At 43.4% G+C, this 27,718-nt stretch overlaps 2 protein-coding genes across 2 annotated transcripts; both read right to left on the bottom strand.

Moving 5' to 3' along the window:
• Positions 1 to 778: 778 nt before the first annotated feature.
• On the bottom strand, positions 779 to 7,017 carry LOC137866450 (endophilin-B1-like). Its single transcript, XM_068702376.1, has 10 exons — positions 6,021 to 7,017; positions 5,789 to 5,930; positions 4,695 to 4,823; positions 4,464 to 4,597; positions 4,190 to 4,282; positions 3,981 to 4,064; positions 3,853 to 3,876; positions 3,482 to 3,571; positions 3,006 to 3,106; positions 779 to 2,588 (listed from the first exon to the last, which is right to left on the bottom strand). The coding sequence occupies exons 1-10, from the start codon at positions 6,075 to 6,077 to the stop codon at positions 1,955 to 1,957; spliced, it is 1,488 nt and encodes a 495-aa protein (XP_068558477.1). The 5' UTR covers positions 6,078 to 7,017; the 3' UTR covers positions 779 to 1,954.
• A 320-nt stretch (positions 7,018 to 7,337) lies between these two features.
• On the bottom strand, positions 7,338 to 27,477 carry atr (ATR serine/threonine kinase). The gene is made up of 48 exons (XM_068702369.1): positions 27,311 to 27,477; positions 27,073 to 27,164; positions 26,194 to 26,346; positions 25,172 to 26,085; positions 24,913 to 25,055; positions 24,498 to 24,668; positions 24,168 to 24,331; positions 23,716 to 23,868; positions 23,370 to 23,568; positions 22,953 to 23,209; positions 22,635 to 22,831; positions 22,363 to 22,463; positions 21,916 to 22,087; positions 21,346 to 21,501; positions 21,021 to 21,215; positions 20,613 to 20,708; positions 20,430 to 20,519; positions 20,021 to 20,116; positions 19,688 to 19,818; positions 19,283 to 19,426; positions 18,936 to 19,029; positions 18,682 to 18,807; positions 18,247 to 18,453; positions 18,051 to 18,164; positions 17,701 to 17,816; positions 17,430 to 17,550; positions 17,021 to 17,158; positions 16,763 to 16,934; positions 15,733 to 15,899; positions 14,947 to 15,111; positions 14,646 to 14,737; positions 14,355 to 14,446; positions 14,074 to 14,251; positions 13,735 to 13,920; positions 13,399 to 13,558; positions 12,997 to 13,176; positions 12,444 to 12,586; positions 12,247 to 12,344; positions 11,858 to 12,087; positions 11,237 to 11,371; positions 10,477 to 10,677; positions 10,112 to 10,255; positions 9,374 to 9,524; positions 9,130 to 9,286; positions 8,600 to 8,753; positions 8,265 to 8,416; positions 7,982 to 8,087; positions 7,338 to 7,846 (listed from the first exon to the last, which is right to left on the bottom strand). Exons 1-48 carry the CDS (start codon positions 27,361 to 27,363, stop codon positions 7,673 to 7,675), a joined length of 7,830 nt encoding a protein of 2,609 aa, XP_068558470.1. The 5' UTR covers positions 27,364 to 27,477; the 3' UTR covers positions 7,338 to 7,672.
• Between the last annotated feature and the right edge of the window lie 241 nt (positions 27,478 to 27,718).

The following is a 27,718-nucleotide window of genomic DNA, read 5'->3' as shown; positions in this document are numbered from 1 at the left end:
GCTTTCCTAACTCACTCATGTCAACCAGACCTGCAGAATAGTTTCCTTCCTGTATCACACAAGAGCACAACATCCAGAGAAAGACCAGAGCGAGAGAGAGCGAGAGCTGCCGTCTCTGCTGACGGACAGGATGCATACCGGAAATGATACAAAAATAATAATTAGGAAACATAGCAGGGACTTGCAGTATCAATGTGCTGGAAACGCACTCATGAGCAGCTAGGGACAGATTGAGGAGAATCTATTCTTGTTTGGTTGAGTCAGAGGAAAGTTACAGGAACGAAACACTATCTAATCTGTCTTCAAGCACTGGCAGTGCTTCCTGTGAGGCGCCTCTAGAATGTCGAGCTGAAATAGTGGTGCAACAGAAGTGTTTATGGTGGTATTGAGCCACGGGCCTCCTGACTGCACTCTGGTCAATATCATAGCAGCTGCGCTTGATCGATCCAATCTGTTCGCACAGCCTCAGACAGGAAAGTGGTGGAGAAGTGGGAGCAAAACTCATGAGAGACACACTTACTGTTTTGAGGTTGCACCACCTCACCTAATTATCCTGTTAATACAATTAACAATACTACAATCAGTGAAGCAAGCCAAGCTTCACACTGTGTCAGCGTGGCTTTAAATATGACTAGACTTGGCCTGGCAAGCCCGATCAAATCCTCAACTCGGAGGTGATGGTGTGTGTAAATGATATGAGAAAGTACATTACGGAGCAGCAAATTTTAACGAGGTAAATAACTGAAACACAAGAGAAGAAAAAAAGATCCACACTGGATTTAGATAGACATGATGTCACTGTTTGCATATTTATTTCCACCTCTTCACATGAATCAAACCAGACAACGGCTCACTGCACAACATGTGACTGAATAACGACGGCATGGATGCGCAGGTGAAAACTGGCAGCAAGTATAACTGTGAATACTGTAGCTACACACACACACACACACACACACACACACACACACACACACACACATCTTTACGTACTGGGACTAAATCATAGTGCAAAGAGTTGGGCGATTACATCAGAAGGGTCAGTGCTAATGTGTGTGTTTCCGTCCGGAGTCCCCAGAGCAGACCACGGTGGAGCAGGGCTGCCCTCACGAAGAAAATTAACAACATCTGGACCTGGAAACTTCTACCCATTTCACCTAGTGGGGGCTTTAATAGGGTAAAAGGGTAAAAGTGAGTATGTGATTACACCGTGCAGGGGGAAACACCCAGTGCGTATATATGAGAAATGCATTTTTCATACCATGCTACAGCATAAAGGTCTTGTTCAGCATGGTGTTTTGGCACCTTGCTGGACTCCCAAACACATGCAAATAACATGTTTCATATGGAAAATGACCTCAACTTGCAGTAATGCAAGTCAAGAGGTGGCAGAGTTACATACATAGACACACACACACACCTCTTTCAAGGGGTGGTTTGGGTAAGCTGTAAACACAAGTGACAGTGTGTACATGGGTTCTCCGACAGACATGGACACACTCACACATGAACAAGCACACACACATACACTTGGCACAAAGCTTCATTAGTTATCGCATTTAGCGTTAACATAAATAAAGATTTAGTTTCACGGACTGAAAAACTACTTTTCACAATCACACATCGGGAAATATTACGTCCATTGCCACAAGAGGGGACTGATACACAACAGTCATCATTTTCATACAACATGAAGAATAAATTAATATTGTTATAGGCTAAAATGATTGTGGCACTAAATCACTTTTTTAAAAAAGAAGCACTTTTACAACCACTTCACATTATCTTCCCTATGGAATTACTTAAAGTTTTTACCACACCACATGTTACAATGATTGTGTATCTGTTCTTTTATAATTCTTGGATCCACAATGCCAATTACCGCTGGTCTAAATCAGCTGAAGCGCTTATCAAAGTCAGCTGACATGATATTGGCCACGTGTCATGTCCCACATTAATTTCTACTGAACCACGTCCTGACTGTTGATGATGACTCCTGGACATCTCCGTTAACAGGGGGCGCCTCGCGTGTGGTTTCATTGGTCGTTTGGGGCTCAGCAGCCACGCCATTGGTCGTCATGTAATCGGCTGTTATGGTGTCACTAGCTCCTGCATTTGCTGCCTGAGACTCGTTTCCACTGAGTTCAGAAGGTGAGGAAGTTGTTGTTGTTGTCTGACTACCAGCATCATTGGTTATTGCAGCAGTGGCTCCGTTAGTTTGTGCGCTGGCTGTTCTGCTGAGTGCTGATATCTGACCCGGATTTGATGTGCAGACATGATCAAGTCCTTGATTGACCACTGACCAGTGGCTGGTTGCTTGCTCATCAGAGAAGACTGTGTTGTTGTTGTTGTTGTTGTTATTTGGCAGTGTGGTTACAGAGGAATCTGTTTTTTTTTCAGTTGTGGCGAGTGGATTTGAAGTCCATGAGTCCTGGTCAAAGTCTGGAATTTGGTGGACGACTATGGGGATCGGGCCGACCTGCTTTAACCCAGCGGGCTCACTGGCTACATGGTTGCTTGTGGACGGCTGATTAACTTCGGTACCAATTGCTGACTGCCAGTTATTGGAGCAGAGGACTGCTGGAATGCTGCAAGGAGAAGAAAATCATAACCAAGTCAAAAATAATATTTGCTTAAAATTGATTTTCAATAGTGATGGTGTTTGTGAGACCAGACGTCCAAAGATTGTTGGCAAACTGGGTCATAGCTTTGGATAACACATGGATTGGATCCCATATTGTACTACATACATTTTGTAATGGTATTTGGCCTCTGAATATAGCGTTTGAAAGTATTTTTTTAGTTTGTTAAATTGTTTGTTTGGTGTTGCATGCAGTAGCAGGTGCATGGTGTTGCTTGTATGGCTGATTAGTGATTTGGTCCCAGCTGTGGGCTGATTTGGCTGCGTTTTGTTCCTAGAGCTGCTTTGGTCTTTGGGACTTCCATGCATTATTATATTTCAATATAGCTTTAGTGTGTACGCGTTGTAAACCTGGCACACACACCTGGCCAGCTGCTTCTGAAGCTCCTGAGCATGTTGGTTACACTGGTCAAAGTAACAGGCCTGACCTTCCACAAAGTCCGTCAGGCTCCGCATGTGGTTGGTCTGAAGAAACAAAACAACATCCAAGACACATGAAACACAAGACAGACGGAACAACATCAACAGCCCACATTTAAAAAAGGTAAAAACTCTGAAATAAGTTGAATAAAAACGAATCCTTTATCGATAAATTGTAATTGTGAGGAGATATTGAATGACGAACTACTGTAAAATATTTATTAAAATCAATTAAACAGTAAACAAAATAGTTTTGCTGGGCATTGGATATTTCATTGCGAGTGTCTGCGTTTACAGTTCATCTCACAACTGTTGCAAAGAAAGAAAACCTACCGATAACAAGATCCACATACCTACTGTGCCAAGCTTGAGAGGCATGACTGAATCTTATACTCTCTCTGTGTGTTTGTGTACACGTACGTGAGTGTTGCTGATTCCTTCCACAACTCGTCTTGTAATTTCTGACTGTCGATCAAACAGACTCTGACAGATCCTCTGCTCCATCTCTGCCTATACACACACACACACACACACACACACACACACACACACACACACACACACACACACACACACACACACACACACACATCTAATTATGTCCAGCTTTATAGCAAAAAAAAAAAAGGTTTAGGGTTTAGGTCTGGATAAGCTTAACCACAGAAAGAAAACTGTTACTGCAACTAACAGGGCCATAAGCAATTATAAAACTGGTAGCATTGTTAAACTTGCCAGCATGAAGAATTTTTATTTCAGATCCTGTGTGCATTTATCGATAAACATGCACTTACCTGAGAGATTTCCTGAGCCCACATCTGATTGGATGAGAGAGACAGAGGAGGACATGTGACTTACTCAATGACCAAACAGCAAGTTCAGTTGTGTCTGTCAGTGTTCGTATCCCTCTAACGTCACTGACCTTTAGCCATTTAACACGCAGGAAGCTGAACATGTAGGAGACATGAGACAAGTAGGCGTCTTCCAGCGGGTTTGCATTCAGGTTCTGACAAAGTGGAAAAAAATATGTGTTTTTGGATTAATCCCTGTGTGATAACCGTACTGAAGAAAACTGATATTCATTTAAAAGCCATGTTTTTATATAAGTGACGGTCAGACGTTGTGACTCACTCTGCCCTCTCGGTCGGCTTCGTGTGCTTTTCTCAGTCTGGTCTTAGCTATGTCCAAGTCCAAACGCTTATTCACTAACATCTTGCGCTCAGCCTACGAACAAACAAACAAAACACACTTTTTAATAGCCATGTTAAGCATGCAAACAATGTAGAAACTGAGCATGAACAAAAGAACAAAAAAAGAGAAGCGATTAGTGAGAATTTTACACGTTGTGCCACAGTGATGGGTGTGTCTGTATGTGTGTGTATGTGTGTGTGTATGTGTGTGTTACCTGCATGGCTCCATATTCCCCCTCAGTGAAGCTCCTCAGAGGAGAGAGAAAGTGGATGTTGGTGCTTTGTACAAACTTCCTCTCTGCCTCGCCAAGCTGCTTCTGAGCCTCTCCACACCTGAGCAGTGCAGTTCCTGAACAGAAAACACACTTCCATTTACAGACTGAAAAGTATTTACTGATGTGGGCCATACTATTCAGATCAACATTGTACTCATGATGTATACTCACCATAGGGCGTGTTGGACCCCATCTCCAGCCCAGCCTGGGTCATTTGGTCTCCCAGTACCTCGTGTGCACGAGGCCGAGGGGGGGCGCTCCAATCCAGATGCTCATACAGCCGGTCCTCTAAGCGCGCTCCTGTTCATCAGAAAGATCAATTCAGCTTCAAGGGTCATCTTTGAATTATATATTATAATGTTTTATATTTGTTCAGCAGATGCTATTGATCTAATAGAAATTACTTTGTAACGTCTGATAAGAACACAAACAAATACCTCACAAAACACAGTAAACCTTAAAATGGGTGTAAAGAAACAAGTGTCAGGATACTGCAAAGGACACTTAATAGGCTACCTAACCTCCTGCATGTATTTGATACTTCATTCTACTCAGACGAGCATTAAAAATGGATATCTCATAAAACAATGTGAAACAAAACAGAAGGCAGCTGCCTACAAACCACTGCTTCTTGCCATTAGCCCAAACCGAAGGTACACAAAAAGGATTCTGCGGAGAGACTAAAAGCCCTTGATCGATAAGAGGATCTGCAAATATATCCTTGATGCTGAATAAACATATGACATTATTATTATTTCTGGCAGCTGCATGGTACCTTACAGACCACAACCACTTACAATTCCATTAGCTGAGGTAATTTGAGGCAAAAGAATAAACATGCCTATTCATCTGAACAGGCCAATTTTGCGGTCCAAGCTAACAGAAGCGCATACAGTAGCTGTACAATATCGAATAGAGATCAAATACTGGTTCCCAGAGGTAAAGAGTCATCATTTAGTGGTTTTATGAAGACCGGCTAGAGTGCACTTGTGTCTTTAACTGGCTGTGGGCTGGTGACAACATGAAAATGGTGTGCTTATCAGGACAAAATGTTTGGCCAGTTAATGATATACAGTCTGTATTTGGTTTTAAAGAAGTTTGTCTTAGCATAATTAACACTGGTAGATAATTTATCTACAGTAAAATTACAATATACCTGGGATGTAATTTACGTTATGTCTGCAGTAAATATTGTATATTTGACAGAGGTCAGTGAAATGGATTTGATAACTAGGTTAATAAAAAAAAAAAAAATAACCTCTCACCGGAATTGGGTTGCAGTAAAACCTCAGTCTGGGAGACGATCTGGTCCGTCCAGGTCCTGGTGGCGTCTACCCGGGCAAAGAGTTCCTCCAGCCCGGGGTTCAACTCCGTCTTCTCCGCATGACCAAGACTCTCCTCCGTGTACTGGGGCGGAACCACAAGCAGTTTTATTACCGTTTAGCTAACGTTAATTATCATGTTACCCTTGACTTTTTTGTTTTTTCTTGTTTTTACCTGAACAGCCCGGTTGATGAACTGACCAGCATCCACAGCCAACCGCGTCAAATCCATGTCAACGTCCCAAGGTCGCGCCCTGTTGTCCTCGGTGGTCCAACAGAACGTTAACGGTTAACGGTTAAACTACCGTTCGCTATAAAGAAGCCCGGAGACCAACGGCCAGCTGACCTCGTCATGGCCTCGACAGTTAACCGCCACTCTATCGCCAGATTACGGTCCGTTAACACCGACCAGCCCAACTCAAGCACCTGCGTGTGTGTTGTTGCCAGTTATTCTCAAACCATACTGAGAGTGCTTTCTCTAACAAGTTGGCTGCTTTACAGCCTCGATTTGACCGTAACGGCGAACCTTCAGTAACGGTTACACCGACGGGCGGTTGGCACAGGAGTGGTCCTTTTTGTCGTGTAGCATTATTTATGTGTAACGTTAACGTTACCGTTATCTCCGTCTCCTTGCTAGGCTTTTAATGTGCTGTCGTTAACACTAGCTTAACCACAGCGTGTACGTCCGAATTATTTATACAAATATAGCTACGTTTAACAGCAAACTAGCCGTATGGAGTTTTATGGTAGTCTTAAAACTGGGTAAAAATAATCTTATAGAAGACCTCCGATATCTTTAGGATAGAAGAGTGCCCGAGACGTCCGGTTGCGACTTTCAGAATAAAAGCATAATCTCTACACGCCTACGCCACGTAACGATTCAATGTACCTTAAAAAATATGGTCTTGCCGTAATGTAAAAAGACAAAAGTCACTCGTTTACGTCCTTAAAAATGGTCCATATCCAGTGCTGGTTTGGGAAAGCTCTTCTTCATTTGAAACAATCATTAAAGACTTCTATCCAAAAGAAGTCTGAAAGATCAGCCAGGCATTGACAAAAATGAGGAAAGTAATGATAAAAAACACAGTGACAGCTTGAGTGTCTGAACTCATGACTGGACAACAAACAAAAGCTTGCTCACTTCAAGAGATTCCACATCACTTCCTTTGTCTACTGCTATCCTTCCTCACCCAGTCTTTCTTCAGCCTCTTAAGGCTTTCAAGAGCAAACACTTGGTTCTAATTGGTGCTCCTCTGAGAAAGGTCAGCTGATTCGACCATTATATGTGCCAGAGGAGAGAAACAAACGCGCGCGCGCACACACACACACACACACACACACACACACACACACACACACACACACACACACACACACACACACACACACACACACAGAGGGGATTAAAACAATCAGACTGCTAAAGAGTCTAAGGAGGGTTAAGAGATTAGAAGACACACTACTTACACACATTTACCAATGAAATCAAATCTGCAAACACATCTTTTTTTTATTACAAGGGAATGTACAGCAATGCAACAAACATAATTTTGTTTCCAAAAAACAGGAAACTTAATGATGGAAGTACAAGAACAAACAAACGGCATTATTAAGAGCTGTTCAACAAACAGTCATGAATGTTTTTGTGTCGTTATTACAAACTTTATGTGCAAGTATTTCTTTGCACTTGTTATACTTGCTTGGAGCCACCTTGTAGGGCAGTTCAGGTTGTCTTGTGTAGGCATTTGATATCAGGAAAGCCTCTTAAATTCTTGCAAAGTGACTTCAAAATGCTTTCCTCTCATTTGGTCAACTCAGGTGTGTGTTTTACAGGTAGGGCCCCCAGCCCAGATACATCTGACAGAGCAGCTTGTCGTCCGTTGCTTCCTGTATGAGGTAGTGGACGTGTCCCTCTATGGACAGAGGCAGACCCAGTACTTTGTTCCTGCTCTTTATTACTCCCTGCAGACGCTGGTCGATTTCACACACATGGGTTTTCGCCTGGAAGAGAAAGAAGGGGGGTAAAGAGTCAAGACAAAAAACTATGACATGAATAAGTTATATTAGACACGCACGCTGCTCTAAAAGCATGTAAACAAACTCTAGAAGCAAAATCCACCTCCAAAATACACACACCTTTTCATTAACTATCTCTCCGGTCTCATTGGCCTGAGCTTTTGAAAGTCCTTTGGCTTGTTTGCTCCACTCCACCAGCGGGTCATGAAGGAAGGTCTTAAGCACACTTAGAGGGAACATTAAAAACAAAAATGTAACTTTGGAAACCTTTGTTAAAAAACAGTAACTATATAACTATACAAATATACTCTCCCCCCTGTCTTTTAAAAACATTATGTCTGTACTCATTGAGACAAGCTTTTAAGGAATATTTGATGATCATAAAGTATTCATGTTTGTGTACCTCATGAGCGGTTCCCTCTGGTCTCGCATTAGTCTCAGGGTGACCTCACAGGCCTGTCTGAAGAGACCCTCGGTGCCCATGGGCCCCATGGCGTGGACCATGTTCTGGGTCAGACGGAAGGGAACCACCTCGGGCACGTCAAAGGTCTCCCCCTAGTGGAGAGGGAAAGAAGGAGCGGTAGAGAAATGAGGGGAAAGGGCAGGCAACAGGAAAAACTAGGACATAATAACAATGTTACATCTAGGAATTTTACATGGTCGTTTGACACATTTACGATTTATCTTAATTACTCCCAATTCATTTATATTTAAAGACAATTTGAGACAACAACAAACTTTGTTGAAGAGGCAGTTGAAGTCAACGTGAACACATTCCCCAGTGAAAGAGTCAAAGAGGATGTTTTCTCCGTGGCGATCCCCCAGACCCAGGATGTAGCCCACCATGGACATCACGGCGGTGGAGCGGCAGTATGCAGAGCGACTGCTGTACCTGGAAACACAAAGCATGAGAATGAGTGAGATTACTTGTGAAAATCTTATCCCTGAATTTAACCGCAACCTAAATCGATTAAATCAACCACTTTAAATTAATTAATTTAAATTAAATGCCAGACTAAAAAGGTCTTGAGATGCATTTAAAAATACCAACAGTCTCTGCTGCTATGTAACTTTAAACCCCAAACTGGACCCTTTTGAAATGTAAAACCATCCAAAAAGTTCTACATTTTTAACTCCAGAACTTAAAATGCTGCTTTCAAAACGTGGTAACATACACAGACAAACACAAAAAAAAGAAAAGATTTTGGACACTGCTTCTGAAAAAGTGGTCCTCATAAACCGTAGCGGAGTTGCAGGTGGGGTCGTACCAGGATGTGGGGTCGGGGAAGGTCCGGAGGAACCACTCGTGGAATACAGGTAGGTGTCGAACACAAAGCACCTCCTTGTGGATTCGTAGCTTCTCCTCAAAGGGGGCTGTCTTCGGAAGAATAAGCTTCCTGAGCTCTTTACCTGATAAGTAGATACCTAGAACACACGAAAAAATATGACCCAGATACAATTTTTTTTGACAGTTTGTTTATCTCTACTTTTAGGTTTTAAGTGGGAATATACCTCTCTCTTTATACAGCTTGGTGAGAATGTGTCGAAGACCAGCGGTGTTGTTGACCCATTCGATGATGCCGCACTCCTCATTGAGAGGAATCACAGCGTAGGTTCGGATATGTAGCTCCCTCCGCCTTGACTCAGCATCTTTACGTAGGCACTACACATACAAACGCACACAGAAAGCATGTACACGTGCAATAAATACTGCTGACTTTAGAGTGTGGTAACTCTTTTTACAAGCATGCAGTAGACTTAACACAGAGATACTGATTCATTAGGTACAATCTAATAGGATCAACAGCCCTGTCATAAATCAATTTTTTCTTCAAATTGAAGAAAAAAATATCATCACACCTTGAACTTAATGAACTGGAGAAGTACAATTCAGGAGTTGCAATCTATGGAGACATTAATTGATACAATTTAGAACACTCAAGGCTTTTTTGGGGATAAAGGTGGAATTATGGTGAAGGAAAATTAGAATGATAATGTTGATAATGAAAGGTTACAATTTTCAGAAAATATGATAAATTTACAGTATTATTTTGTGTAAAAACAATGTATATTCATAGTAAGTATGGAGGGAAATATGTGTCCATGTACATTTACTGTACTACTTCTCCATAATGATCAATATAACTAAAAAAATATTGTACAGTTAGTAAACAAATATATCTCACATACACACACACACACACACACACACACACACACACACACACACACACACACACACACACACACCTTGTTTATGAGGCAGTTGAACTCCATGAGTCGGCAGTCCTTCCTCAGGTCATCTTTAGGTTTACACATCATGGTGTAGCTCCGCCCATCTGAACCCTTCAGACTTATCTTCTTAGGCTTCTGTAAAGAGGCCAAGATCTCCACCTTCACACACACACACACACACACACACACACACACACACACACACACACACACACACACACACACACACACACACACACACACACACACACAGGTTAGAGGTACGAGGCATCAACAGTTCAAGATGATTTCTGTGATCATACATTTTGTAACAGTCATCAGGCACCTTCCTACTAAAACATTTATGACAACTATCAAAATTATCTTTCCCTCTCTCTTACGTTGTCTTCAAAACCGTCCAGGTAAGCCCAGTGTCCGGGGAAGGCGTCGTGCTGTGTGTTTGCCCCGCCAGTAGAGGGCAGCGTAGGGATGAGGACCGACTGCAGCGGGATCAGGATCTGGCTAAAGGTCGGCTCCTCCACCAGACGTTTTAGCTGCTTGAAATGAACGCTCATGCTGAGGGTGGTGATGTTGCCATCCACCTGAAAGACACATTCACAGAAATATGTATTCATTGCTTCCTTTATATGTTTTTTTTATTTCATGCGTCTCGCTTTTACTGGCTAGTGCAATCCTGTTCCCGAAGGGGATCAAGACATGTTTATCTAATCTAATCTAATCTTAACCAATAAAATGTGTTGGTCCACATTCACCACGGATTATTTTATAGAGGAGCTTTTGAAGTATGAACAATTACATTTTTATGATGTGGCTCCACACCCCATTGAAAATCATTGTGCAACTATGCATTTATCTAATAAATTGTACCTTAGGGTGCCATGTAAACCAGAAAACCATGGTATGAAGGTAATATGATAAAATTAGACAACATAATATTTACACATTTGTTCTTTTGAGGTTAAAAAAATGTATCTTTTAAGATTAAGAATTGACTAACTATAGTTTACATAACCTTCATAACTCTAAAATTGCCAGGGTTCGGAAGTGAACTTTCTATTTTAATTCTATGTAATATAATACTTGTATGTACGTGTGTGTGTGTGTGTGTGTGTGTGTGTGTGTGTGTGTGTGTGTGTATACCGGCTTGTTGCAGAGCTCCAGCAGCTTGTCAGTCAACCTGTTGGCATCTCCAATGAATTTCTCCAGAGACTGTTTGAGACTAATTGCTTTCTTAAGGATCTGATTACAACGGTTCATACGCATGGGGTAGGAAGACTGAAAAAGATAAATAAAAACACACAGAGTCAGGACTGAATGTGAGGTAATATGTTTTGAGAAAAGCAATTAGTAGACTTGGGAGTTTATGCAGCTATTAAATTATCTGGTCAATCAATCACACAATAAGTATGAGGGATTTGTAATGTTTGCAAAGGGAACTGATCTGTTAAATGACAAAAAATTGTAAAATTATAATAAACACAAAAAAGTCAGAGTTCACACATCGTGGCATACACACAGTATAAAGTATACACTTCTAGTAGATGGTGGATGTGCAGATATTCAGTGTTTAGGAGTTCTTCACCATGCCTCAAAAGATTTAACTGCAGGGATTCAGTGCACAAGTTCCTGATGATCAAGGCCACACACACACACACACACACACACACACACACACACACACACACACACACACACACACACACACACACACACACACACACACACACACACACACACACACACACACACACACACACACACCTTGGAGACAGCGGCCATTAGCCACATAGCCTGTTGGGGGTACGCCAGGAAGACTTTGGCCACGATGGTCATGAGGACGGTGAAGACCTCGTCGCTGGAATGGCACACCCTGGAGATGAGCTGGGAGAAGGCTGTCAGGAACTGGTATGGAGCTAAGTTGGCACAGTGCTCGCTCACCACCGTGTTGATTTTCCCCAGCTCCTGTCGCATCTGTCTGTCTGCTCGCCCCGCTGTGGTGGAGGGATGTGTGGATAGTGTTTGAACGTGTTTACATATTTTGATTTCTGTCTTCGCTGTTAACAGCTCAGTGAGTAAGACATACACTGGAAGTATCTCACTGCCCTGTGTGTATCTTTATTTAACTCTTACAGTCACTACTGGCCACCCACCTTTCTCACACTCACACACTTTGGCTCCAAAATCCAGCCAGAGAGACAGCATGCGAGGCATGGCCTGGTAGATGTACTGGTTTCCAAACTGCAGGGCTCTTGGAGGGAGACAACCCAAAATAAATGCATGATAAAGAAAGTAATGAGTCCATAGTGGAGTAAAGACACTTTGATCATAAGTAAGACAAATAACTTACTTTCCAAAGTATGTAACAATATATCGGATGAGGTTCCCTTGTTTCTCCAGCTTGTTATCCGTCACCATTGGCATCACTTTGTCGTAATACTTGGCCAGGTAGAAGTTTCCATCCTCCCACTCAGGCAGAAGGTTGGTCACATCCTACGAAACGCAAAAAAGCACACTTTAAAGCAGGGCTGCAACTAACATTTGATTGCTTAATTTGCCTATTTTTTATTAATTAATCAATTATTCGGCTGGTCTAAAAAAAAAAAAAAAATGTTCCTGAGGGAATTTTGTTTACTATCACACAAGACAGAAAAGCAGCAACTTCTTGCAATTTAATAGCTGGAATAGGATACGTTTGGCATTTGTGCTTGAAAATGACTTTGTACTATTTGCATTATTGCCTCTACAGTCTCCAAAAATGTCTCAAATGAATCTTAGCTCTACACAAAGTCTTCGTACCAATGATGTCCAGTTTGTAAATGTGTTGATATTATTTGCAAACTGTGTTTACTCAAAGCCTTTCTGCAGCAGTTCATCCCCTCTACAAATATCACGGCTGTTACCTTGTATGCCTTCATGATGGCATTGGACTCAAAGTTGGCCGTCTCCTCCATGAAGCGTCCCACCAGCAGCATGGCCCTGCTCTTGGTCTGGAGGCTGCGAGGGTCCGTCAGTGGCTGATCCTCGGGGAAACACTGGGCCACGCCCTTCTGCAGGACGATCAGGGCCTCGTGTACATCGCCCTGACGACGCACCAAGATTTGTGTGTGTGCACATTGTGTACGACAATCATATTTTCCTTTAAAAAATCAACTGAATTGTGAATAGGAAAGCACATAGTTGGTTAATGATTAATGAGTTTTAGTTGTAAAGCAGGTGCGAAACAGGGTCAGCTTAAGACAAGAAATGCCGATTGTATATTTTAGACAAGGAGGAGCAAACTGTGTTAAAAGGGTTGGTTATACCTTGGACCAAAGCCACTTGGCCTTCTCGGTGACCAGCTCGGCCAGGTGTGTGTTCTCTGCGTTCAGTAGTGCATTGAAGGCAGTCTGGTGGTGTCCTGCCTTTCTGGCCACGCGGGCACTTTGCAGCCAGCACTCCCCAACCAGCTCTTTGCTCATTGGCCTGCAGAGAAAACACAAGGCCTGATTTGTGAAGTGGCCTGAACTTGTTCAATTGACACACATTTTATTTTTCTTCAGGTTTGCATCTTAGTCAGTCGCTAAGATCTAAAAGAGATTAGCGTAGATGGTACAATAGCATCAGTTATATCAGCGCTATATCAGTCTCTACATGCTTACTGTGGTCCCAGGCTAAGCAGGGCACGGCGGAGGGCCAGGACCGGCTCCTTGGCCCTGAAGGAATTCTGGGTCATCTCCAGTCGATCCGACCAATGAGGAGGCAGATGACTGAGGCTGGGGGCGGAGCATTCCCTCTGTTTCTGCAGCTCAGTAAAACTGTGCTCCAACTCGCTGAGCATGTGGAGCCTAACCAGACACACACACACACACACACACACACACACACACACACACACACACACACACACACACACACACACACACACACACATTCACAAGTTATTGATACAGACAACCAGGAAAAATAATAATTACATGCAAAACATAACACACACAGACCTGACGATGTACTCATATCCTCTCTGGTAGGTGCCACACTCGTAACTGGCTGCAGACAGAGGGATGACCTGTTCCTTCCTCACCAGCTTCAGCTTCTCATAGAAAGTCTCGGCATCCGGCTTCTTAGCCGACAGCAGTAACTGCCCAAGCCGTACACCCCAGGTGTTGGACGGGCGGTCTGCAGACACAATGGTAGTGCAAATCCTAAGTCATTAACTGTTATGTTTCACTAGATATCACAATAGACTTAGGTTTCATGGATAAGCGGTGTGTTTTATTACCTGAACTCAAATAATCTTCCAGCAGGTCCCATTTTCCGAGCTTCCAGGCCGCCTCCACTCTGTAGGTGTTCAGCTCCGACTTCCACTGGTGCCTTAATATGTGCATACATAGCTATATTCAGTGGATCTTAACTGACATGTTATCGAAATATAAAATACGATAGTTCATTAGTTAAGAAAGAATCAAGATCTTCTCCACCTACAGTTAAAGTGGATTTAAGTTGAATTCAAAATAAACTTCAGTAAGTATAGGAGGTGCCATAATGTACAATATGTGTGTTTGTGTCTCACTTGCTGGCCAGTACTCCATTGACCTGAGTGATGACTGTTGACAGCTGTCCCAGGCCGAGCATAGAGGTCATCACCCCATGATAGTGACCAATCTATACACAGAGGGATAATAATGAAATATGGAAAGAATTACAGAAACATACAACAGTGTAACAAATAGGAGCTGACAACACCCTGTTATTTTTTATCCTTTTTTGTCATTACACCCAAAAAAAGAAAGAAAGTTAAGAATGAAAGGCAGAAACAGCAAAGCAATTTAACATGGTACTGTGTGTGTGCGTGTGCATGTGCGTGTGTGTACCTGGTCCGACTCCAGCTGTATGGCCCGGTCATAACAGGCGGTTGCGTCTCGGAGCAGGCCGATGCTCTCGTGCTCCAGTATCTGTTCACGCAGCGACGGCTCCTCACTCCTCAGGGCGTTGACCCCCCTCACTCCATCGGGCTCATGCATGGCAGCGTACAGAGTCTGCAGCAGCCATTCATAAAAAAAATAAATATATTTTTTATTGACTTTTAGCAGCATCACATTGTAATGATATGATCTTAGGATTTTTATTGTTTGGGGTCATGAAATACATACCGGTAGAACATATTTAATTGCTCTGAACATCAGCGTGATTTTGCTTTCATGAGCCATATTGTGAATTATAAATCAGAAAATAACCTTTTTAATCGGCCATAATTCAGCCATATTGTTCTACCCTCAACCACACTTTTGTCAAACATCTCAAAAAGATGAGCTTAATCATCATCTATCGGCAAGGATGCGTAATAGCAAATCATTTTGCCCTCTTAAACAGGATTTTATATAGTACCAGAACATATAGACTTGCACTGTTGCACCCAATGAGTTAACGTAGGTCTATACACTTAAACACATGAAGCAGACTACGGTAACTTTGGGTAATAGATTTCAGATTCCTGTCCACAACACATTTTATCATAGCTCGTAAAACAAAACATTTACTTTACCCTTTTTGAAATAATTTCAGCTGTGAAATTGCTTTAAAATCTTTAAGCAACCAGTAAAAATATAACAGCAGAGGAAATGAGAACACACTTTAGGGAGGAAATACATTTATCTGACCTGCAGGAAGGTGAGATGGTCCTGGATGTTCTCTTTGTTTTCCAAGATGTATGCTTCAAAGTGCATGAGGGCGCGAGTGTACGCTTTGGATCGTAGAGAAGCCTTGGCCAGAACATCCTGTGGAATACCTTTTAAGAAGGCCACCACACGCTGGTACTCCCCGCTCTCTGCAATAAAAACATTTGAGCTTTTTACTTCAAGAGTGAGTTAATCATGCAGGTCAGTGAACAAGGATGCACGCAATATACAATCAGTTCATCGAAACTGAGGCGTCAATATTTCTGAACTAATCATGAACTACACTGCCTGGCCAAAAAAAAAGTCGCCACCTGGATCATCATGCCTAGTGCTCACTGTACAAGCCTGTGGGGGCAGTGCTATGATCTGGGGTTGCTGCAGTTGGTCAGGTCTAGGTTCAGCAACAGTATGTGCTCAAAGAATGAGGTCAGCTGACTACCTGAATATACTGAATGACCAGGTTATTCCATCAATGGATTTTTTCTTCCCTGATGGCACGGGCATATTCCAAGATGACAATGCCAGGATTCATCGGGCTCAAATTGTGAAAGAGTGGTTCAGGGAGCATGGATTGGCCACCACAGAGTCCAGACCTTAACCCCATTGAGAATCTTCGGGATGTGCTGGAGAAGGCTTTGTGCAGCGGTCAGACTCTACCATCATCAATACTTGGTGAGAAATTAATGCAACACTGGATGGAAATAAATCTTGTGACATTGCAGAAGCTTATCGAAACAATGCCACAGCGAATGCGTGCCGTAATCAAAGCTAAAGGCGGTCCAACGAAATATTAGAGTGTGTGACCTTTTTTTTTTTGGTGGCGACTTTTTTTTGGCCAGGCAGTATACATTTTCCTGTAAATAATTGTGTGGCAACACACATGATTCAACTTAAGCCCACTGATTTAACAAATGGGGTCAATAACTTAAAAGCTCTTTTACTGTAACTGATGTGTTTCAACGCATCGGTGAAAACCTAGACACCAGAGATTTGTGCATCGGGTGTCTCTCACCGTTGTGTTTGGGTTTGGAGTAGAGGATGTGGCGGCTCCACTGTGTGAGGTGAGACAACATGCTGAACACGGTCTGAGTGCTGAGCTGTGATAGGCTGGAGGCCGTCTCCTGACCAAGCCCCCCTCCTCGTCCATCCTCCGCTGTCAGCACGGCCATTATCTCCTCCGTTACCTGGAAGGAGGCGTGTTATTAATGCCAAAAATAAAACAAAGCCAAAAACCTGGATCTACAGCTTTTGTAAGAAATACGGTCCTCACCCCCTGTTGCTCTGCAGGTGTGCAGCCCAGCAGCATGTACAGCAGAATGTGGGGCAGCAGGTAGATTGTCACCTTGTAGTCGTGTTTGATGATGAAACTGCAGCAGGTGAACACTCGGCTGGCCAGCTCATGTCTCACCTAAGACACATAAAATGTGTGTTTGTTGGTCTTTTTAGTGAACAGTTGTCATGTGACAGTTTGTCAAGAATTGTCTCTGTAGATATTGTGACCTCCATTTTGATATTAAAAATGTCATAATATTATTAGGTCAACTGCGAACAAAATGTCTTCGGAAAGTCCTACAAAATGCAAAGTGCTAAGAATCTGACAGATTTTGAAGAGACGGATACATGATCAATGAGTTGTGTATCTGTTTGGCTCTGCAGAAATGAAAGATAAACCAGCTAACCTTGCTGATGAGGTATCCGGCCCAGGTGGCTGACCAATCAGAGAATTTGCTGCCTCTCTTGCTTAAGTACACTGGCTTCTTCAGTTTGGACCAGTTCACCTCCTTCTGACTGCTCTTATACCTGAAGATAGAGAGGGAGGAGAGATAGGGTAAGAACAAGGACAAAAAAGAAATAACTTTCACATAAGGGATTTGATATCTAAATTACTTGTGAGACACGACAGGATCACAACATGTACCTGCTGCAGTCTATGTGTATAAAGGTGAATACCTGCTGTTGAGGTGTGGTTCCAGTATTTCTTGAATCTGCTCTGGGAATCTCCTCCACAGACGGCGCCCGGGTGAGTCGGTTCGACCCTCACGACACTCAAAGATGGACAGCAGCTCCTGCAGGACATCGACACAAACACATATTACAGACAAGACCTTACATCAAATTGAAGGAGTCTCTGTCTGTCTGTCAACTTTTTATCCGATCAACTTCACTCTGGTATATTTCTGAGGACCCAAGGAGTCGAGTGCGAGCGCGAGCTCTTGAGATTTACGGGACAATTTATTATTAGTGCAGATAGAAAAGCGCACACACACATGCAAACTAAAGTGCAAAGTGAGTGTGAGTACCTGAATTGCATAGGCAGCAGAGTCCTGTGCTCTCACATCATCAGCGTAAGCCAGAAAAGTTCTGGTCAGTTCAGTCAGCAGGTCGTATGCGAAGTTGGGATCATCAACTCCACTCTGTTCACAGAAAAATATACTGTTGGAAATATTGCCATAGTTATAAGCTACATGCACAGCTTTGGGCTTTTGTCTTGCTTACCACAAAGGTGTTGCGGTCGCCATGGGTGTGAGTGTGTGACAGATCCAGACGTCCGGGATCCACGGCCCCCAGCTCCCCCAGACACTCCCCACAGAGGAGCCTGGCCTCTGGGGACGAGTCCTGGCAGCCCTTCAGCAGCACTGACACCAAGCTGGAGATGACAGGCTCAACCGCTTCACTCGCACAAACCTGCCGCAGCAGCCACTCCTGCAGTCCACAACATAAAAAAATAAAAAATATATATTTATGGTACGCTTTATTTGAAGAAATGTCGGTTAACTGCAGCGTTGAAAGGCACTTGACTACTAACCATAGCACTTGGAGCTGCTCAGTAATGGAATAGAAGAAAAGTCTATTATAACTTGCAAAAAAAAATGTTGGGCTCTGGTGCTTTCAGAGGTAGTCGCCTAACAGTCTGCGTGTGCGTTTGTGTACCTGCTTGCTGTGCATCATATCCCTGAGGCTGGTCAGTGCATGAATCCTGACGTCGACGTTTTCATGCTGCACGGCCCTCATGGAGAGTTGCAGCGCTGCGGCCAGGTCACTGCTGCTGGCTGTCAGCTGGGTGGAATCAGAGTGTATTACCATTTAGTGCATATTCTTATGTTTAACCACGGATATCAATAAAAAATCCTCGTCGCCATCTGCATTGACTCCATCATCATGATCATCCTCTTGTCCATACTGACCTTCTTGTAGTTCTGCAGAACAGTGTGGATGTCTTTCAGCTCTGGGTGGTCGGGCAGGAAGTAAATCTCATGGAGGTAGTCGTTGACCTCTTCCCTGTGGGAAATTGACTGAATCAGATCACTGCTATCGTAATTCTGGCATGATTTTTTAATTGTTTTTGGCATTTATTCAACAGTCAGTGTAGAAATAACCCCACCCAAGTACTATTTATGAGTTTGTAAAATGTTGCTTTAACATGAAAGAGATTACATTTTGTATGGTTTTTCACTTTGTTTATGTTTTAGATGTGTAACTTTCTGCACAGGACCAGTTTGGTCATTTTTTTATTTGTTTATGTGTGCGTTACCTGTTGTCAAGTATCAGGAAGCGGATGATGGCAGCAGTTTCTTTGGGCTGCAGTGGGATCAGGGGCAGGAGTGCAACAATAACATGACTCAGCAGAGGGCCCAAGTGTGCCGGCTCCACGCTCCTCACAAAACACTCCCAGGTCCTGTCCACACAGGAGGAAGGAATGAACACGCAGAAGCGAGTGTGAATGAGTAGACAAAGAGAGCTCAATTGTTCAAAGTTCTATCAAATATGCAATCAAAGTGTTAGAAATCGCCTTTTTTGGTCAGTGGTTCAGCTATCTCTAACAACCTTCTCATATGCCTTAACTTTGGGTGGTGAGGGAAGCTGAATAACAGAAGCAGAATACTACAGATATGCAGTTTCCTTGGGAACTAAAAAAAACCTGAGTTTGTGTACTAACTGGCAGCAGAGCAGAGGGAAGTCCTCTTTGTATCGGAGGCCCGTGCGGAGCGTCGTCATCATCTTTACTCTGACAGAGCTGATGTGTTTGGAGCCCATCAGTCGCATTAGAGCCATCACACTGGTCAATGCCTGTCCAAAAAAAACAGGCAAACTCTTTCTTTTTACACAATGCAAGCTGAGCAGACTCACAGTGGACAAACAATAGCATTTACTAAATCAGATAGAATATTGCTGTGAACAATATTGACTTCAAATGGTAGCTCTGTGAACTCTCTTACTGAACCAATACATTCTCAAATATCAAATTAGTTGCCAGGCGAGGATCACACACCAACTTCTTGCGGTCCTTCTCTCCTGCGCTGGAGCTGAGCAGCTGCATGTTGAAGAAGGCCAGAATTCCCAGCAGCTTCGGCTGCAGGTAGTCCGCCTGTCACACAAGAAAAACACATTCATGTAAAAAAAGAGAGGTGATTATTGATTACTAATTATATAATAATAATTTGCTATATATACTTTTATTTTAAATGTCATGTGCATGTAAAGTTGTTTACCAGAGTCCAAAAAGATCTCTAAAAAAGTGCTTTGTTTGTTTGATCTGAAGTATAATAAATGCACTGTAGTTTGTTTCAAAAGCCTTTGGAACACTGTCTGTTATAATTTCACAGCATGTGTCTATTACTATATATTTAGTGAAAAGTACAAGATAAAGCTGTAATAGCACATTCCACTCTGACACGTACCATGCGTTCTGGGATGGTGATGTCTCGGGGACCCTGGTACGGGTCATCATTGGACGCAAAGGAAGCCAGGATAGCCAGACCATTAAACACCTACAAAGAAATGTAAAACACACGTGTAAACTAGTTTTAAACTACATAAGTGAATTAATTGCTGACAAAAGACTTGTGTGTGTGTGTGTCGACCTGTTGGTAGTGCTCTCCCAGGCGCAGCAGCAGCTCGTTGTGAAGACCCTGGAAGTCTTGTCTTAGCAGAGAGCCCAGTTCAATCTCTGTCTCACTCTGAGAGAATAGTAGGAAAACAAATATATATATATATATATATATATATATATCAGTCTGGTAATCTAATTGTTTACTACGGCCAACAAACATTACTTTATTATCAGCAAAATGTATTTTAGCCACCTAAAATAATCAATATCATTTAAAGTGTATGCTATATTAACAACATTTTCACCACTTAACCTGGCCATCAGACAGCCCTTTACGACAGGTCAGTATATCCATCTACGCTCTCTTGAAAACCACAGACTAATTACTCTGTTGCCTGTACTGTAGCTTGCAGCAAGGAAGGGTTATATTTTAATATACCTGCAGGTAGTGGAAAGCCCTCTCTAGCTCTTCTTTAGTGCAGGAACAGACCAGATGGCTGAAGATGTACTTGAAGTTGTTGATCAGGATCTCTCTCCTGTTTGCCTTCAGCTCATTGGCCAGGGTACGGATGAGGGCGGAGCCGGTCGAGCTCGCTTTGGCTGCCAGGTAGGGCAAGAGCACCTGGAGGGTCCTCTGTATCGACAAGTATCAGGCATAAAAACATACATGCTCAGAAACACGCATGCACATAATACAGAATACAGTCTCAATGTACCATCACAACTGTGGACTTTTGTGTAGTTAAAGCAGGTGTATGACATACAGTGAGGAAGCGGTGGAGGTCCGGGAAATCGAAAGCGTGTGCGATCTGAGCCAGGATGTCCAGAGCAAGCTCTCTCTGATTGGCTGATTCGCTGCCCTGATCCGGTGTGCTTCGCAAGGCCGACGCATGACGAGAATGCAGCGACTCCACCAGGAACTAATCACACAGAGGAAAGAAAGAACTAGTTAAAGCCAGCACGTCCTTACATCTCTGAAACGCTGCACACAAACCCAATTCTTTTGACGTAAAAACTAATTCATCTCAATGCAATTCAGCGTAATAATCAGGAAAGAATATACTTCTCAAATAACTCTCCACCTACAGATGCACACAATCGTTTGGAGTCCTTGTTACGCTACAACCATTATCATCGTACTAATTGAACATTAACACTAATTGGAAAACAAAAGCATTACAGCAAGCTCTGCTGCACGTTTTTAAAGAAAACGACTATAGTGTTGTCTATATAGCTCATTATTATTCATAGCATTATGGAGTGAGAATCTATACATTTCTCCATGAGCATCGGCTTATAGCCCAGATTTAGAGCAGCATTAAAGATTTGTATACCTGGCAAATTGGGTTCTTGTACTGACTGAAGAGGGTTTGAAGTTTAAGACCTTTGGCAGTAGCCAGGGCTCTGATCTGAGCGTAAGCAGCTACAGACACCGGGGACGACTTGGACAGCAGACAGTGGAGCAGCCGCAGCAGAGAGAACGACACCAAACTTCCCTGAGACGCTCTGTCAGGAGAGGAGAGAGGTGAACAACGTTCACCAAAACTATTGTCAATACAAACTATACTAGCAAAACAAATGAAAAATGTAATGTACAATAACAATGACACAGTAAACATGCAGCAGAAGAACTTGAAAATAAAGAAAACTATATAAACACGTAACTAAAGATGAGAAAATGATGACGGTAATGTTGCTAGCCTTCTGCCTTAGTCCCACTTTGAGTGGTCACCACACAGCTGGTGGTGCTATTCTGTTCTCTAGAGTGAAGACACCTGTACCTGCCGATCTCTCCGGTGGTGAGGATCAGAGTGTTGCGTAGGTCGTCGTCTCTGTTGAGTTTAGCGTTGTTGAACGCCTCTTTAAGACGGGTGACCAGTAGCTTAGATAGCAAGAAGAAACACACACATCATCAACCTATATCAAAGTATTTATACAAATCATAATCCCCAAAAGGCACTTAACTACACTCAATATTTTATGATCTTTTGTCTTACAATAACGATGAAAATAATGTTTTTTTTAGACATTAGTCTTACAGTTGGAACTGTACCTCACTCAGAGAGCCCTGCTCGGAGTTTCTGCTGGTCTCTGTTAGCAGGAAACGCACTGATTGGCTGAAACGTGTTCTGACCACTGGATCAGAGTCCTCCATCAGACCAATAAGAGCACAGAGAACTGCCTGGGAGTCGCTTTCTCCAGCAACCAGTTTAACATGCTGGCAGAGGTGAGGTAAAGCTTCAAGGAAAGCTAAGAAAGTGATATAAATAAGTAAGTAACCTCAATGAAATAATGCAGCATATATAATCAATGTAGACTCTTTTAGGCTTTCTTGTAAAAGCTCATTACTGAAGCAAACATCACACAATACCTTGTTTAACACTACTTGGAGCTTGCTGTTCGAGCAGTGGCAGGAATGGTCTGACAACAGTAGCCCTGAGGGATGGAGAAGTATTCCCAGAATGCTCTGCTGCAAGGCAGAGCTGGTGGCAGAGAATCTCAGGAAGACGAGTGGACTCTGTGTGGGTGTCACTGAGCTGGGAGAGCTCTGATTGGATACAGGTCAGCTGACCGATTATCCTGGCAAGCTCCTTCTTCACCTGCTCCGAGCTGTCCCCCATCCTGGGACTGCAAATGGTCAAAATGTGCAACATGAACATAATGGAAAAAAAAGTTTACTAAAAAAATCACTAAAGAATGACAAAGCAATGACACTTGGGCAAGTGGCAATGGTCATATTTGTGTGCGATTGTGTGCATATTGTTTATACATATATATGTGTGCGTACAGCAGAGAAGTGCTGATGAGGTTTTGGTGCGAGTTTCCAAGGTGGTGAAGAAGAAGAGGGAAGGCCCTAACTGCCGCCGCTCTCCTCACATCATCTGGACTCAGCAGCGTTTTGGACAACACGCAGACCCGCCACGTATCACACACACCACGACGCAGAAGGGCCAGCAGCGACACACAGTCTGCCTGGATCTCAGACGCTGGAACGACATGTCAAGTTTGAGGTCAGTACAAATTGTCACAATGGAAAGAGCCTGCTAAAATTATTCTATGGCAATTGTGAAACGGCTTTACAAATATTTAGCTAGTGAGATGTTTCTGAGTTGTGATGCAGAATAAACACTCACAGTAACAGAAGCTGAGTCTATTAGCTAAGACAGGCAGCCAGGAGGGGAACCCTGAACTCTTGTAGGCTGAGACGGACTTGTTCTCACACACCCAGGGAAGAGACAGCAGAGCACACACTCGCCGCTGGAGCCCGTCCTTGCTGTTGCTGTTCACTACACACACACACACACACACACACACACACACACACACACACACACACACACACACACACACACACACACACACACACACACACACACACACAGAGATGGCGATCAATGAACTCTACTCAAAACGATGTGCTTCAGAGTTCCATGAGTGCCATGTACTTTTCCATTCATTAGTAGGAAATAATCACAAAAATAACTGACAATATTCTTTAAAAGGTGATGAACAATAGTAGAAAAAATAACAAATGAAAAGGAACAGGATGTATAATGAGTGTTTTTGTGAGTGTACATATCCTTACTTGTCAGGTAGAGGATAGAGTCCAGGACCATAACAGTAGTCCGGAAAGCAGACTGAAAGTAGCTGTGGTTTGAGTCGGGTTGAGGACCTCCGTCTAACACCGACTGACAGCTTTTCAGCGCCCTGCCCAGAGTCTCAGTGGGCACCCAGAGGAGAGCAGAAGGACTGTCAACAACAAGACAGAAAAACAAAGAGTGATATAATAAGCTCAGTGAAAGAAGAAATGTCACAAAACTCCAACAACGTAACTTATTCTTACACTGGAGAGTTAGTATTTAAGATATGGTTGTTGTGGCTGGAGTGACAGCAGGTGTGAATGTCCGTGTACTACCTGGTTGGAGAGGAGCAGAAGGCTGCCAGGTGGAGGATGAGGGCCAGACCCTCCAGAGCACAGAGAGTCAGTTTGGTTTCAGGGCCGTCAGAGTTCAAAAAAGTCAGCAGCTCCTCCAGACGGCTGTTCACCACAGCCCAAACCTCACTGCCAACACGCATGTCCACCTCCCTTAAGACACAGATACACATTATTTAAATAACAAGTCTCTACTGTCACTATCAAAGAAATGTCTGGAAATGTAATGAAATAAAAGAAAAAAACCAAGAGACTGCGTAGTTACAGTAGAGCGTTTTTCAACATATTTGTGACACATGTGAAAGAAGAATTGAACATATAATAACATCTTTCACACCACTAAACCTGATCACTGCACTACTTCACAGAACACAGCCGTGAATGTTTATGAACTTACGCAGCTGATGTTTTTGTTGTTTTGCTGACTGACTTGGTGGCAGATTTGCAGGATTTCTTGGAAGCAGTTACTCCATCTCTTAACTTCTGCATCACCACGGCTGTCTCAGCCTTCAGTGCGGCTCGGAGAAACCCCTCCGCACACTGTGAAACCCAAGCAGCACAGATATGTGATGAGGGCGAGAGAGAAAAGACGTGACGATGATTATAACAGCAAAGAGAGAGAGATTTCTAAAACAAGATGGTGAGCAGAATCCTACTTCAGCCTGAGCTTCTGTTCCGACGGTGCGTGCCAGCGTCCTGCAGACCTCGGTGACTCGCTGCCTTCTTAACAACGCAGCACTTTCATAAACTACGGCGACGGACAGCAAGAAGCTAAACAGCAAGCAGAGTGATTCGGTAACCTCTAACCCCAGTTTGACATCGGAGCCTCCGAGAGCACAAACACACTCGAACATCTGCGAGAGATGGATGGGCTCAAAGCGTGAGTGAGAGATACCAGACAACTGAAACACGCAGCGAGTCAGGTGCAGCAGCTCTCCTTCATACGGATGCTTCTCATCTGAATTTGTGTTTGTTGTGTTCGTGTAAGAATGTGTTTCCAGCAACTGGAGGTAGGCTGTGAAGAACTCGTGGCCCTGCACCTCAGGAAACCCTCCCAGCTCCACGAGTCGACTCAGCATCGCCATGGAGCTCTTCCTCAACCTGGTGTTGCCATTGGCGAGGAAGGAGCAGGCCGTCTCCCAGGCCACACTGACATCGCGGCGGGAGACGACTCCCCGCAGTGAGTCGGTTACGGCACCGATTGTCACGGCGCTCAGCGACTCCAGGGCAGCCGGCGAGGAGAGAACCAGAGGAGAGGCGGTGAGGTACGAGGAGGCACGACCGGGGGAGATACCGAAGCGCTCGAGAGTTACAGGCCACTGGCTCTGTTTGTGAAGGTCCAAAGTGTGTCCGCTTCCTGCCAGTGTGGAAATATGAGTGTACAGGATGCCGCTGAGGTCCTGGGCCAAAGAAATGAGCTCCTGAGTGAGGTGGCTGAAGATGAACGGCGCCCTGGCTCTCAGAGTGTGAAGCAAAGAGCACAACACGGCAGAGACCCGCCGGTGGATGACGTCACAGTCTGGAGCTGCTGCCACACGAAGCAAACGAACAGCCACCCACTTACTGAAGTCTGAATCAAGGGAGGAATGAGGAGACATCAGAGGTGAAAAGAAAAGCATAGATAGCAAGATAATAATTGGAATTTTTTGACATATTTAAACTCCAAAAAATGTATTACTAGTACAGCTCTGTTTGGTGTCTGGGTACTGCGCAGGATGGCAGGCAGGGTTGGCGAACATCAGAGACGAGGATTTGATTATATGCTGCACAAAGTCCAGCAGCATCACACAGGCCGGCTCTGAACTGGACTTCTTATTCAGCCCAAGAGCAACTGGAAGAACACAGATTTGATTAACACAACTGGTTCACAACCTGAGGATCAAGAACCTCCCCTGACTGGTTACAAGATCAATCTGAAAAGTCACGATGAAAGGGTTAGAAGAGCCGGAAGCACATACTCATGCTACATAAAATTATCTTTTTTGTATTAATAGTTGTTGGTGCAACCCCAAACTGGGTAAGAATAACACGAGGACTCAGACTGTTGCATTTTTGATCTTTCATTGCTAAATATGGAGGCCTAAACTGAACTTCTGGGAGAGCACAGGCCAAAAAAAACCCACCAACAACAAACAAACCCAACAGCCCTGTTTGGTCGGGATTATGATACAAAACAGCTATTACAACAAAAAAACAAATGTAACAGCATATATACTACCTTTCTGACATGTAAGTGGCAACAGCATACAACATAAATGTAGTAGTAGTAGTACAATACAAAGACTTGACGTGCATCAGAAACAAAACGCATAGCAAAATTGTGGAAAGAGAAAAAGGACATAACAGTATGCCATAAACTAAAATCTTTAAAAGATAAGAGTACAAGCAAGATTGGTTGAACAGACATTGCACAAACATCTGCCAGTTTCCCTAAAAACTGACCACTAACGCTTTTATAGCTCCAACAAGCTGTTATTTACTACTGTACTGTACTGTCAGGTGTTTCTGTTATTGTGTCCACCTCCTGCACGTGCTGGAGATTCCTGGAGAGACTCACCGGCATCCACGTCCGTCAGTATCCGGTCGATGAACTGACAGAGGATCTGTCGAGGTTTCTGCACAGCCTGGTCGTACTCAGCCGCGCTGGCACTGCAAATACCAACACAGTGTGACGTTAGCGGTGTTTATGGAAACATGGCAGCGTTACAGGTTGTCATTAACTTAACTAAGTGGCCTTGTACTTGTGACATGCTATTGACAGCATTAGCTTAGCCAACTTTTAGCCGGTTACTCACCTCGCTAGCTCCTGAAGAGCCGGTATCATCGCAGACATCTCCAGTCCTTCCATGTTTACAGTCTCTTGGTGTGTCGCTACTTGAACAAACAACTTCTTCAAATATTATATCAATATTGTGAGGTAACGTGCTTTTTAACCAGCACACTTCTGGCGTTACATGTCCTGTCCGTTCCGTCAGGTGTTTCGAAAACTTTCGCTCCAAAACGACGTGTTTGTTATGGTACGGCAGCCATCGAGGGTCAACACACCTACATTTAAACTCGAAGTGCAAACTGCTCCCCCTGGCGAAGTAGTTGTTAATATACGGACTGAAAAAGTAAATACAGTACAGGGTTGGAAGACGTACATAGGCATTTTATTTAGGGAAAAGTAAAAGTATTCACTCTGCATAATGGTCACAATATTC

Source organism: Cebidichthys violaceus, unplaced genomic scaffold (genome assembly GCF_023349555.1).
Source record: "Cebidichthys violaceus isolate CVI_PGR_0920_01 unplaced genomic scaffold, fCebVio1.0.p SCAF_83, whole genome shotgun sequence".
In the NCBI taxonomy this organism is placed as follows: domain Eukaryota; kingdom Metazoa; phylum Chordata; class Actinopteri; order Perciformes; family Stichaeidae; genus Cebidichthys; species Cebidichthys violaceus.
The sequence above is the reverse complement of the archived record's forward strand: the minus strand, read 5'-3'. Positions and strand labels throughout refer to the sequence as shown.

Excerpts from the sequence above, each read along its gene's own strand:
- LOC137866450 (XM_068702376.1), bottom strand. The coding sequence starts at position 6,077 with ATGGATTTGACGCGGTTGGCTGTGGATGCTGGTCAGTTCATCAACCGG. Across the intron at positions 4,283-4,463 it reads GGGAATATGGAGCCATGCAG|GCTGAGCGCAAGATGTTAGT; the intron begins GTAACACACACA and ends GTTTGTTCGTAG. Across the intron at positions 2,589-3,005 it reads CTTCAGAAGCAGCTGGCCAG|CATTCCAGCAGTCCTCTGCT; the intron begins GTGTGTGTGCCA and ends TTCTCCTTGCAG.
- atr (XM_068702369.1), bottom strand. The coding sequence starts at position 27,363 with ATGGAAGGACTGGAGATGTCTGCGATGATACCGGCTCTTCAGGAGCTA. Across the intron at positions 9,287-9,373 it reads CAAGCTGTATAAAGAGAGAG|GTATCTACTTATCAGGTAAA; the intron begins GTATATTCCCAC and ends CGTGTGTTCTAG. Across the intron at positions 8,754-9,129 it reads TTCCCCGACCCCACATCCTG|GTACAGCAGTCGCTCTGCAT; the intron begins GTACGACCCCAC and ends TTGTGTTTCCAG.